The 12,273-nt window shown below is 40.9% G+C and overlaps 1 protein-coding gene and 1 long non-coding RNA gene across 3 annotated transcripts in view; both read left to right on the forward strand.

The window, feature by feature from the left end:
• Nucleotides 1–6,391, forward strand: part of sirt3 (sirtuin 3) — a 7,808-nt gene extending 1,417 nt beyond the window's left edge. For both annotated transcript variants that reach the window (XM_034866390.1, XM_034866336.1), the window contains exons 2-8: nucleotides 1,936–1,984; nucleotides 2,571–2,753; nucleotides 3,436–3,668; nucleotides 3,756–3,856; nucleotides 4,363–4,524; nucleotides 4,732–4,941; nucleotides 5,472–6,391. In XM_034866390.1, the coding sequence (XP_034722281.1) occupies nucleotides 2,707–2,753; nucleotides 3,436–3,668; nucleotides 3,756–3,856; nucleotides 4,363–4,524; nucleotides 4,732–4,941; nucleotides 5,472–5,495 (777 nt within the window). In that variant the 5' untranslated portion in view covers nucleotides 1,936–1,984; nucleotides 2,571–2,706 and the 3' untranslated portion in view covers nucleotides 5,496–6,391. The remainder of the gene's footprint in view (nucleotides 1–1,935; nucleotides 1,985–2,570; nucleotides 2,754–3,435; nucleotides 3,669–3,755; nucleotides 3,857–4,362; nucleotides 4,525–4,731; nucleotides 4,942–5,471) is intronic.
• A 4,535-nt stretch (nucleotides 6,392–10,926) lies between these two features.
• Nucleotides 10,927–12,273, forward strand: part of LOC117942049 — an 8,405-nt gene continuing 7,058 nt past the window's right edge. The window contains exon 1 of the long non-coding RNA XR_004656055.1: nucleotides 10,927–11,027. This is a non-coding gene — a long non-coding RNA (uncharacterized LOC117942049). The remainder of the gene's footprint in view (nucleotides 11,028–12,273) is intronic.

Below are 12,273 nucleotides of genomic sequence, written 5' to 3' on the forward strand. Positions count from 1 at the left end.
CAAGTCGGACAGAAATCTAACCGGCATGCAACGGGCGCCGATCGCCGGTGATCGATTCTGCGCAGACCTGGATCATCTTGAACGAGCCTAATGTTGTGCCAAACCGTTTACAACTGACAACGCGTCATACCCGATGAGAGTCAAGTCACACCGGCTCGCTCGAGTGCAGTGTGTTCAGACTTAACGGTTTACGACATAACTGTCATACTGAAATTTGTGAAATCCATGAAACAATAAACTTTTCTCATTACAAACAATAACAGAAGATGGGAATCATTTCAAAAAACGTTTTAGCTATCTATGATTGTTTAATTGTAAACGTTAGCTCAAAACGTCATTCAACTGACAGCCTCGTTGTGTTTGATGCTAACTTGTAGCTAGCAGTGAACGAACTTCGTTAAGTAGCTAGGTCCATGTTTTCCTGTATTGACACAGAAGTCTCTCGTCAGCATCATATATGCTACTTGTTGCAAAGTGACGCATGCGCAACTCACAGCTTCAGTCTTCGCAAAGTGACGCATGGGCGACTCAATTCTGCACTCAACTTACATCGGGGAGCGACAAAGACCATTAGAAACACTTTTCCGGTGATGGTTGAGCACTACTGCCAATATACAAATAGAGTCTTTAAATGCTTTAGATGTAAAGTTCTTCGCTGTCAAAGTTGCACCAAAATGAATGGCAGTCAATGGGATGGTAAATGCGGGTGATGGCTTGGTAGCATCAAAATGGCTCCATAGGGAACTTTGCTTAGAGAGGAGAGGCTTACCCCCTTGGTCTAGAGAGGAGAGGCTTACCCCCTTGGTCTAGAGAGGAGAGGCTTACCCCCTTGGGCTAGAGAGGAAAGGAGAGGAGAGGAGAGGCTTACCCCCTTGGGCTAGAGAGGAAAGGAGAGGAGAGGAGAGGCTTACCCCCTTAAGGCGTACCCCCTCGTATTGGAGAGGAGAGGCTTACCCCCTTGGGCTTACCCCCTTGGCTTAGAGAGGGGAGGCTTACCCCCTTAAGGATTACCCTCTTGGGATAGAGAGGATAGGCTCATGCCTACAACACAAACTTGTCCAGACCATCCACGTGACTGAACTAACCAATCAGAAGCAATAACTTAGACTGAGGTAAACGTGAGGTAATCAGAGAAGCAAATATATTCAACAGAATATCCTGACTGTGTTAAATATGTAAACATGTAACTATTAATTGTGTAACATAAATATGTAAACGATTAGCTGACTAAACATTGTAAATAGATTTTAAGTAAATGTACTCAAATATAGATTATAATAAATTCTGAACCTTACAACTTTATAAATTAAAGGAGAATTCCAGTCAATTTCAATACATAGCTCTGTTGGTGCTGTCAGTAGAGAGAACAATGAACCGTGTTATCCTTCTGCTAGAGTTAGCGCCCAACCGGTTTAATCAGGGCGAGTTTTAAACCAGTTTTTAGCCTCTAGACATGCTCAAAATGTCATTACCAGTGGCTACCCATGTGCAGTTATTCCTTCCAAGTGAACACAGGGAATTTGACTGCAGTAGATATAACAGAAAGGCATAAAAGTTGTGTAAATGCATCCAGTGCACACTAGACACGTGAAGTCCACACTAGAAACACGCCTTTCTGTTACATCTACTGCAGTCATATTCGCTGTGTGCACTCGGAAGGAATTACTGCACATGGGCAGGCACTTTTAATTTTGAACATGTTAAAGAGGCTAAAAGCACGTTTAAAACTTGCCCTGTTTAAGCCTGTTGGATGCAACATCTAGCAGGAGGATAATATGGTGTAGGCAGAACCGATTGTTGTCATTTTTCTCTCTAGTGACAGACCTCCACATTTACAAACAACAGAGCTATATATTGTAATTGACTGGAATTCTCCTTTAACTCCACTTCTAAACCTTACATTGATAATTATGACTCATGCTTTGCTTTTTATAGGCTTGGGTCAAAGGAGTTTGTGTTCAGGTAAAGCTGCAGCCGTGTGCAGGTATTACACACACACACACACACACACACGCACGTACTGTGCTTCTATTTTATTTAACGTTATACTTTTACTCCTGTAGATCTTCGAGGTAAATATTTTACTTTTTAGTCAACATTTGTCTGAGGGCTTTAGTTGTTTTTCAGATGACAGTTTTTTTTTAATCCGCCTCCTGTCCAGTGAAAACAAAACTGATTAATCGATCATCAAGATAGTCGGCAAATAATTTACTCGTTGAAAACTAATGGATTCATCGTGGCATCCGTGGTAGAGCGGTTGCCTGCCAATCGAAAGGTTGGTGGTTCGATCCCCGCCCCTGCAGTCATTGTCGAAGTGTCCTTGGGCAAGGCACTGAACCCCGAGTTGCCCCCGGTGCTGCGCATCGGAGTGTGAATGTGTGTGAGTGTTTATCTGATGAGCAGGTGGCACCTTGTACGGCAGCCCCGGCCACAGTGTATGAATGTGTGTGAATGGTGAATGTTTCCTGTAGATGTAGAAGCGCTTTGAGCAGTTGTTAAGACTGGAAAAGCGCTAGATAAATACAGCACATTTACATTTGCATTTATATCTTTGTTGTTCTTCTTCGCAGACAAACAAAATCTCCTCTGTGGAATGGGACTCAAGGGTTTTGTTCCCGTGGTGGTGGCGGTGCAGCCGAGGAGCAGCAGACCCTGGAGGACATCGCTAAGAGCATCAGAGAGCAGCGGTACAGGAGGGTGGTGGTGATGGCTGGAGCTGGGATCAGCACGCCTAGTGGCATCCCAGATTTCAGGTAATAGAGGTTAGATATCAGTATGCTTTTGTACCGGTTCGATACTTTTACTCTACATGGCTTTTTGCTCCAGAAAAATCCGGATGTCTCCATTGTTCTGATATAAAGATACAGTATTTATGGTGCTGTATAATATTTTTGTTTGTGTTGTACCTTAGGTCTTTACGACAGGGATCCTTAATAAACAATATACATGGGTGCAGATTCAATTTGTATTGCAATTTTCATTTATTGCTATTCTAGAAGTATTGATAGTTGTTAGTATTGAGTATTGCGATGTTCTTTTCCTTCTTTAACTAAATTGAAAGTTGAATAATACACTTTTAAAGACGATATATCATGAGACATTTCTGTTGTCTATTTTGTAAAAATAATGCACTTCCCAAGTCAGTCAATCTGACATTTATATAATTTGTAAAGAAGAACACAATCTAGACGTTCTCCTTTCGGTCTGTTTTGCTAACGGATATGATGGAGTAGCCGTCAGCAGTACCGCATAAACAAAAAATATTTAGGGGATTCTTTGGTAAAATAATGAACATAAAATACTAATTCTGGGGCAAAGAATTTTAAAATTTGTTGCAAAAAATGTCCCGATACATTTGTTAATCCATCCCCTACTACATATATATTCTAGTATTTCTGTAAACCTGTCACTATTCAGTAAATTATCCCCTGTCAGGTCTCCAGGCAGCGGTCTCTATGACAACCTGCAGCAGTACGACCTGCCTTACGCCGAGGCGATATTCGAGATCAATTTTTTCCATCAAAACCCAAACCCCTTCTTCGCCCTGGCCAAAGAGCTGTACCCGGGGAAATATCAGCCCAACCTGACGCACTACTTTATACGGCTGCTTCACGAGAAGAGTCAGCTGCTCAGGATGTACACGCAGAACATCGACGGGCTGGAGAGACGTATGTGTTCGTGTCTTTGCTTTTAGAAGTCTACTACATATCACTGAGTCATTGTAAGCCATGGTGTTTGTTTACTTGTGTACCAAGTGGCAGGGATTCCTCCTGAGATGTTGGTGGAGGCTCACGGTACATTCGCCACCGCCACCTGCACAGTCTGCCTGAGGAAGTACGAGGGGGAGGAGCTACGAGTGAGTCTTCAAAAATAACATCGTGCTCAGCTGTCAGTTTTTAGAAAAGTGTTAGGTTACACGTGTGTGTGTGTGTGTGTGTGTGTGTGTGTGTGTGTGTGTGTGTGTGTAAGCTAACTTTTCATCCACTTGTCAATCGAATTATCTGAAGTTGCGAATAAAGCTGGTGAAAGTGTGTTTCCATCCAACGGCTGTAAAGCCAATAAAAACCTGTGTGTAATCTCGTCACATGCTGTTTTGCGATCAAATAGGTATATCGAAACGATTTTAGAAATTTTTAGGTGTTTCCATTCATTTTTGAACTGAATCGTACAACATTCAAGCAAACTTTTGCGAACAAGGTTTTTCTAGACAAAATGGACTCACCATCAACCAACACACAATCACTATTGGGCATGTTGTAATAGTGCCTATGTGCCAGCTGATAGCTGATAACTTTAGCCTCTGATAATATATTTGTTATAACATTAATACTCATTTTCCATCTCGTTTCCACGTTTGATCAGTCAGATGTGATGGCAGGAACGGTCCCAAAGTGTCCCACCTGTAAAGGCGTGGTAAAGCCTGACATCGTGTTTTTCGGGGAGGACCTTCCACGTCACTTCTTCAAATACCTCACAGACTTCCCTCTGGCAGATCTCCTCATCGTCATGGGAACCTCACTGGAGGCGAGCGCCACCGGCTTTAAACTACGTCATGCCCCTTTTTTAATGTGATGTTTTTCCAGCTGAACCAATATGTTGGTAGAGCTGTAACAATTCCAAATGTTGCTCTACAATTAATTGTCTCTTCCAGTAAAATTCAAAAATATTAATTTCAAACCTGACAACAATCATTCATTATAAAAAGCTGCTGTTTGACTCTTTGCTCTGCAGGTGGAGCCCTTTGCCCGCCTGGCGGGAGCTGTGCGCAGCTCTGTTCCCCGTCTGCTCATCAACAGGGACTTGGTGGGTCCGTTCGCCTGGCGCCGCCGTTGTCATGACACCGTGCAGCTGGGTGACGTGGTCAGTGGTGTGCAAGCCCTGGTGGATGCCCTCGGCTGGACTCGGGAGCTGAACGCTCTGATGGCGGCTGGTGCTGAGGAAGTGAGTGTGGGTGAAAAGTTGTCATGTATGATAATTGTTCTACGTCAGAGTTCCCATGAGCCTTTTGGGTAGTTACATTTTCACTGGCGCTTTACTCGGGTCCATGCGTGGATCACAAGCGAGTGGAGTAGTGAAGTTGAAGCTGCTGAAACAAACAAAACATGAGCTGAAGGAAACGTAAAGTGTAAGGAACTGCAGAGTTAGGTACATCTCTCTGACACATTTCACATCACACATAACCATTCCATATTTAATATAAAATGTGCAATCAGTTAGTGCTGCTTTAAAGACTGAAGGTTTGATCGTGCAGAGCCTCTATTTAACAACATTTGGATGTTTTTGGCCCTCTTGTATCTTAGCATTGTGTCGTGTGAGTCCTCTCAAAAACAGAAATAGTATGACTACATGCAAAGTACAGTGGTATTTTGGTAATATATCAGTGATTTTTCTTGTGAAGTTATTTCCACAAAAAGAAGCCGGAGCCACGCCGAGACCCTTACTGATGTTGTTGTGTCTACTTTTATCTACAGGCTGCAACAAAGACAGAAGAGTGACTATTTCACCACATCAAGCTGGAGGTTTGACTTCATTTACTAACTGTTCACCTACACTGCAAGTAACAAAAACCAAATCCAGATTTTATACTGGGGTTCATGTGGTGGTATCTACGGGTGATACTTGGACCTTTAGGTTTTATCAATGGTAGTCTATATGCTCGACGTTCCACTTCTGGGATCGCTCCGGTGGAAATTCTACCGGATGCAAGTCTTTTCGCTGATGTCCGTCCCCTTCCTCTTTCTTTGTGGTGGCGTCCTAACCTCTGGTGGATTTCTGAGGACTATGGTTACCTGGTCCTCAGATCTCTAAGGGGTAAATCCAGACAGCTAGCTAGACTATCTGTCCAAGTTTTCTGTTGCACGATTACTTTGCAAATGATTGTGGTTTAAAGAAATGCCAATAAACCAGAGCATGTTTTTCTACCATCCCTGAATACAATGTGGACTATCCAGACCCTCCTCCGTTCGGCAGTGTGTGGGAAGCGAGACTGTATCAATGGGAACTCACAGACTGACTAAAAAGGAACTGCTACAGTTGTAATGCAGGAATGTTTCTTAGTCAAATAGTCAAATGCAGGTAAGTGCCACACGGGGATGATGTGGCCGACAAATCAAATCAAGTGCAGATGTACCAGGGGTGGGGGAAAGAATCGATACTGCATATTATCGCAATACTTTCCTTGGCAATACGGTATTGATACACGGACATCAAGTATCAAGCTTCTAATATAAATAGAGATGAACAAACAAAGAAATGTATCCTTTTGACAAAAATGTATTGTGATAACATCACACCGTGGGGCCTCTGGCGACTCCCAGCCCTTATATGTCCAATAGAATATTTTGTGCTGTTGATTGACTGTGTGCAGGATCATATTTTGTTCATTAGCCTCTCTTTTGTGTCAAAACTTTGCGTAAGAAATGCAACAACAACCTTGATGATGGCCGATGTTTATGTGACAACATTTAATCACAATGAAATGTGAAAATGACTGCTTTAGTGGAATTAAAAGTTTAAACATACATTTTGTTGTTGTTGTAAAAACACGGAAAAAAAGAAATGTTATTTTATCTTTTTTTAAGTTTTTCAGGACCAACTCTCAAATGCAAAAAAAGTCATAAGAGGACTTTATGGTTTATGCTGAATGTCAGTGGGCATTTTACAGGAGTAAATCTTTAAAAACGGCTTACAAATAGTAGTTAGTAGTATAATACGTTGCAGAGGAAGAAGAAAAAGGCTTTGATACACACTATACTTGTGGGATTTGTTGGTATTTTAACCAGCAGAGGGGGCAAGCGGACCTTTAGTGTGACAAAGAGTCCTGTTTGAACAATAAATGTTTTTTTTTAATTGAAGCTAAACTGAAGTTAATGTTTTAGTGCGTACATTTTTGATATCATTTTTATTATATATTATTATTTGATATTATAACATAATGAAGACTATGAGCTCCACACTACTCCCTCTGGATGACTATGTTCTGAAGATTGTGGCGTCTGGGGACTTTCCCGCGCAGAAATTCAAATGAAGATAATGACCTCTTCTGAAGAGTCCATCAGGTTTTTTTTAATCCTCCGTGTCCTCCTTGGCTACTAGCAACCGCATGGAGGAGGGGGTGATGCGTGAATCCGGAAGGCTTGTATCATGTGGACGGTTTTATCATTACTAAGAGTTCCTCATGGGGGAGACAGAAACTACGCACTATAGCTTCATGGGTGTTGTAGAGAAATTAAAAAGTAAAAGTCTAATCTATAAAATAATGTCTTTATTAAAACGGAATAGGAGCAACTTAACATGTGTTAGTGGAACTAAAACTTAAATCTAAATCACCAAATGACATCAGTTGGGTTGACATATTTAGAGATCTTCCTCTAAACTCAGACATATTTCTCCATGTTTCTATACTTCTTCTTGTTCTGAAGGATTGGCTGGTAACTTTGGCATTATTTGGTAATATTGTTAGGCATCCTATAAACAGCTTGTTGTACTACAGTTACTTCCTGTTCGCCAAGTTGATTGCTTTTACTTACACCAATATACACAGAAGGCTTTATTAACAGAGATTTTTTAAAAAAGTTTTAATGGGCCAACCTGATTTAATAAATCGCAACTTTTAAGCAACTTGTTGCTAAGAATTTAAGAGTGACTTACTTACACACAAATAGCTGGTCTAACTAGATCCAGGTTTCTGAGCACTCAGTCAAGAGTTATGTCAAAGTTAATCACTAAAACAAAACAAATGTGATGCTAAATGATTTACTCATGATCTACTTGCTAAAATAAAAGCAGAAAAGTGACTTAAATGCATAGGAAACCTGTTTTGTCACTCTGGTCTTCTACTACCACTGTAAGATTAGATGGAGAAGTTGGTTGAATCTAATAATCAAACCGTTGCGGTGACTCAGTCGATACAGAAATGACAGTTTTGCTGGATGTGGAAAATTAAAAGACAAACTCACACTGATGCAGACAATCAGAAGCCACACAGGGATATTGTTACGCAGGATTATCATGTTTCATGTGAACGCTCTTTCTCAAATAGGATCAAAACCAAGATTATCCGCTCTTTTATTGTCTATTTCTGTCACGCTACCTTTCCCAAGATATCTTTTACACTCACCAAGGGATGGAGTGTGAGCTGAGATCACTCCGAGTTTTTTCCAGCTGGGTCGACAACGCCTCTGGGTTTTGTAGTTGTGCAAATCACAGATTTTATCACATTCATCACCTTCTTCAGTTTTTTTTTCCCAACCCATCTCTCACACCTCGCTCCAATTTTCACCTCTCCTTCCCCGCCTTGTCCTGTTCCTGCTGACGTCATCTCTGTAACGTGAACAAGTCTCATCACTGCAAGACATCTACTGGAAGAAACTTTTCCCTTTCATGCTGGGCTCTGTGTGCTTCTTCAAGGGTCTCAAGTACTTAACGCTTGTGTTGTCCTAGCCGGTAAAAAAAACGGACAAAAAATGAACTTGAATTTTCTTCCTTTTTTCAGACTTTTATTTTAGTTTTTACTACCACCACCTTACTACCACTGGTTTTACACTACTTTTTGGAATTCATGGTCAATAACCCTCATTTATATAGAATCATACCTAATAATGAGTTGAAAAAAGTTACAAATAGTTAAGATCAGAGGAACGTAAGGGTGAGTTTCATCAGGAATAAAAGTGATCAGTTGTATTTGCAAAGAGCGTTGTATAGAAGACAATCTATTCTTTGTGGTAATTTGGTTAAAAAGAAACCCATATTTCAGCTGTAGACATTTTTCAAAGGGGTCAAAGGTTGACCCGAAAACAACAGGAGAGTTAAAATCTTTCCCACTGCTTAGGTTTAGTCACTGTGGCGCCGCGGGCTCTAGTAATAGTGATGTTGTCTGTCAGGCCAAGACTTTGGTCCAGACTGAAGTAACTATTACAAATGCTGGATTGACATTGTCATTTTGAATAAAATTCCTGTTCCCCAGTAGATGAACTTTAGATCTAGTGCCACCACGAGCTTCCCATTTGTGGTTTTCAGTGGACATTCATGTTCTCCAACTACCTGCAAGAGACATAAAACAACCAAAAATACACAAAACGACTAGAGTGACAAAAAGACTCAAATTGACTATAAGGAGACACAAAGTGACTCTAAGAGACACAAAGTGACTATAAAGAGACAAAGGGACTATAAGGAGACACAAAGTGACTATAAGGAGACACAAAGTGACTATAAAGAGACGCAAAGTGACTATAAAGAGACCCAGAATGAGCAGAAAGAGTTTGTTTTGTGTCTTGGTGTCTCGTAGAAGTGGTAGGAGGCCTTTCACACGGTGGGGCCCAGGACCCCATTGTCTCACAGTCCATCCATGCATAAATGGGATTTTAAAATTGGCATCCAACTGTGGCACAGTCATTGTTTTCAATGAAAGTTCTGTTTGCATCGCACCAGGTGTTCTGGCACAGGAAGTTATCACACATTAAAAGATGAGCGCGTTCGACCACATTGACCTCAAAATGAGCGGATAAGATTTCAGCCGAAGGCCACTGGAACATTAAGAAAGATGAGACACTTTATTAGAAAGGTTTCCACATAAAACGTGGATATGGCATACAATAGGCACAGTCAGTAACCAAACACACGTACTGTGGTGACAGGCAGTAATGACTTAAAAGGAAAATACCACAGAAATTTAAGCAAGCCTGCCGTGGAGAATACTTTCAGTTTCAGAACACAGAATCAACTTTTTTCTTTTCTTCAAAACTTGACAAGGATAACGACTCTAATGTGCAACGTTATCAAGACACAATCTGGAAATGCTTACGTTTTCTATTATAGCAACATGAGTGTTTCTTTCAACATTATTCAAACATTTTACAAAGCAAATTTGATCTGATATTCATTACTCAGTGAAAAATCAAATTACTTCTTTTTACAGTGTTGCTGCTTTTCTAGATGTCCTGTTTTATGTGATGAGACTAATAATTAATCCGAGAAAGTATCACATTGAGTATTTTATGTAGCAGAAATAATAGTTTTGGCGGGAAATTATGTATGATTAATTCAAAGCGGGAAATTAGTGTACAGTAGCTTGCATAGGTTTACACACCCATACTAAAGTTTATTAAAAAAAGAAATAAAAAAACACATTTGGGAAATTGATCTTAATGCCTTAATTCAAACAATTAAGGTAAATCCAACCTTTTAAGGACACCAATTGTCTTTGTGAATGAATAATGTATTATAAATAAATGAATGTTCTTTGTTAAAATGCAGGGGGCAAAATGTAAGTACACACCCCCCTCTGTTAAATTCCCATCGAGGCAGGCATGTTTTTATTATTAAAGGCCAGTTATTTCATGGATCAGGATACTATGCATCCTAATAAAGTTCCCTTGGCCTTTGGAATTAAGGCATTAAGATCAATTTCCAATAGAAGTTTTTTTTTCTTCCTATTTTTAATCAACTTTAGCATGGGTGTGTAAACTAATGCAAGCCACTGTACATACAGTACGTATTATTGCCACCATGACAAAAATATATATGATCATATATATGATCACTTTCTTGTTTTTATAATGAGATACTTCACAGGATATATCATGTTATATGGAAATATACTTCTCATTCTTACTAGATAACAAATTATTCCGTTTTAATAACATATCACTTGTTTTTTTAGTTGTGAAACTTCCACAACAATCAACGTGCGTCCTTAAAAAAGGGAAACCAGTTTTTGTTATAACCACCTTCTCATTAAAACAAGGTTTATATTTTCCGTTTAACCCGATTGTCAGGTCCTCCCTTGTGGTATTTCATTATATAATTTTTGATAAATGTCATCCTGTCAGCACTAGAATGACACACTGCCCGCGTAAGTGTTGCGTAGAGTAAATAAGCGCCTGACTGTGGGGAAAACTGTGGTAATTGTGTGTGTGTGTGTGTTTTGTGTCTGTGTCTCTCTGTCCGTCAGTCTCTCTCTCTCTCTCTCTCTGTGTGCCTGATCGCGTGTCTCGCTGTGAGAAGTCAAGACAGCCAAAATCACCGTAAAACAGGCTGTTTTATTTTGAAATGTGTTTATTTTGGTAACATATCCGGCTGCACTGTGGTCTTCCTTTATGTGATCACGTACCTGGCGTGACACATACGCTCGAGTATCGCGTAAAAACGTAGAGGAGGCGCCAAAATTATCGTTTCGCCGCGCGTGGGTGCCGAAATTAAAATATACGTGACACTTACGCCTGCGGTGTGTTCCCGCTGTCATTTCGTGACTCCCAGCCTCGGTGTTCAAGGGTTTCAATGAGGATACAAAGGGTTTAAATATGAAACAGGAATGGAAATATGTTCTTGAAAAAAAGATTTTAGAGATCTCACTAACTCCTCGGTATGTTGAGAGTTTGACTTCTCTCACGACAGACAGAGCATCCTGTGAAGTTTAAAGGCTCTGACACAGGAACCCAACGGCCAATCGGCGGCAGACAAGCCAGTCGGACCGACTGCCGCCCCGACTTGGGGTACAAAAAGTACCTCGGAACACACCGAAGCGACGCCGACCAGAGCCTACGTTCTGCGCATTCGTGAGACGTAATACGTCTCCATGACAGCAGGCGGCGCTAATCTGGATTGTCGTATTGTTGGTCTGGCTTCTTCGGAATTTCAAAACCAACCATAATGGCGGCTCGTTTGGAGTACAATCTTGCATTTTACTAAAATAGCTCAGCAAAATGTGCTTCTGAAAAGATTTTAAGTGAATATATTAGATATATAAAATAATAAGCAAAATAGGCTGTGCAGCTGCTGAATCTGTCTTCGTTTCAGATCCACAAAGGTCAGTTTAAAAGATTTTGGTCAGATTTTGGGAGACTCTAGTCACGCTCATCCCGCTCCTCATTTCCAGGTTAGCACTCCACCCATCAGATTGCTCGTTGAGTCTGACTGCCCGCCTTCCGATTCAACATGTCAAATCGGCACAAATCAAAGCAGACGCTCCTCCGACTGACGACGGCACGGAACACACCGAACAGACTCGAGTCACCGACCTCGTCAGACTGTCCGACGGCCGATAATCGGGTTGGTGTGTCAGGGCCTTAAGGCAAATTGCTACTTAATACCGTATGTATGAATGCTTTTTTTTCTTTTTCCTCGATACATATGTTAAAATCACTTTAAAACAGCCACAAGGAGCTGGTTTTTAAACTGTGCCATATTGCACATTACAAACCATTTTACTGATTCCCACACAGTTCATTGAAGAGTCCGTGATCCATGACGGGGGGGGGGGGGGGGGGGGGG

Source organism: Etheostoma cragini, chromosome 1 (assembly GCF_013103735.1).
Source record: "Etheostoma cragini isolate CJK2018 chromosome 1, CSU_Ecrag_1.0, whole genome shotgun sequence".
Classification (NCBI taxonomy): Eukaryota; Metazoa; Chordata; class Actinopteri; order Perciformes; family Percidae; genus Etheostoma; species Etheostoma cragini.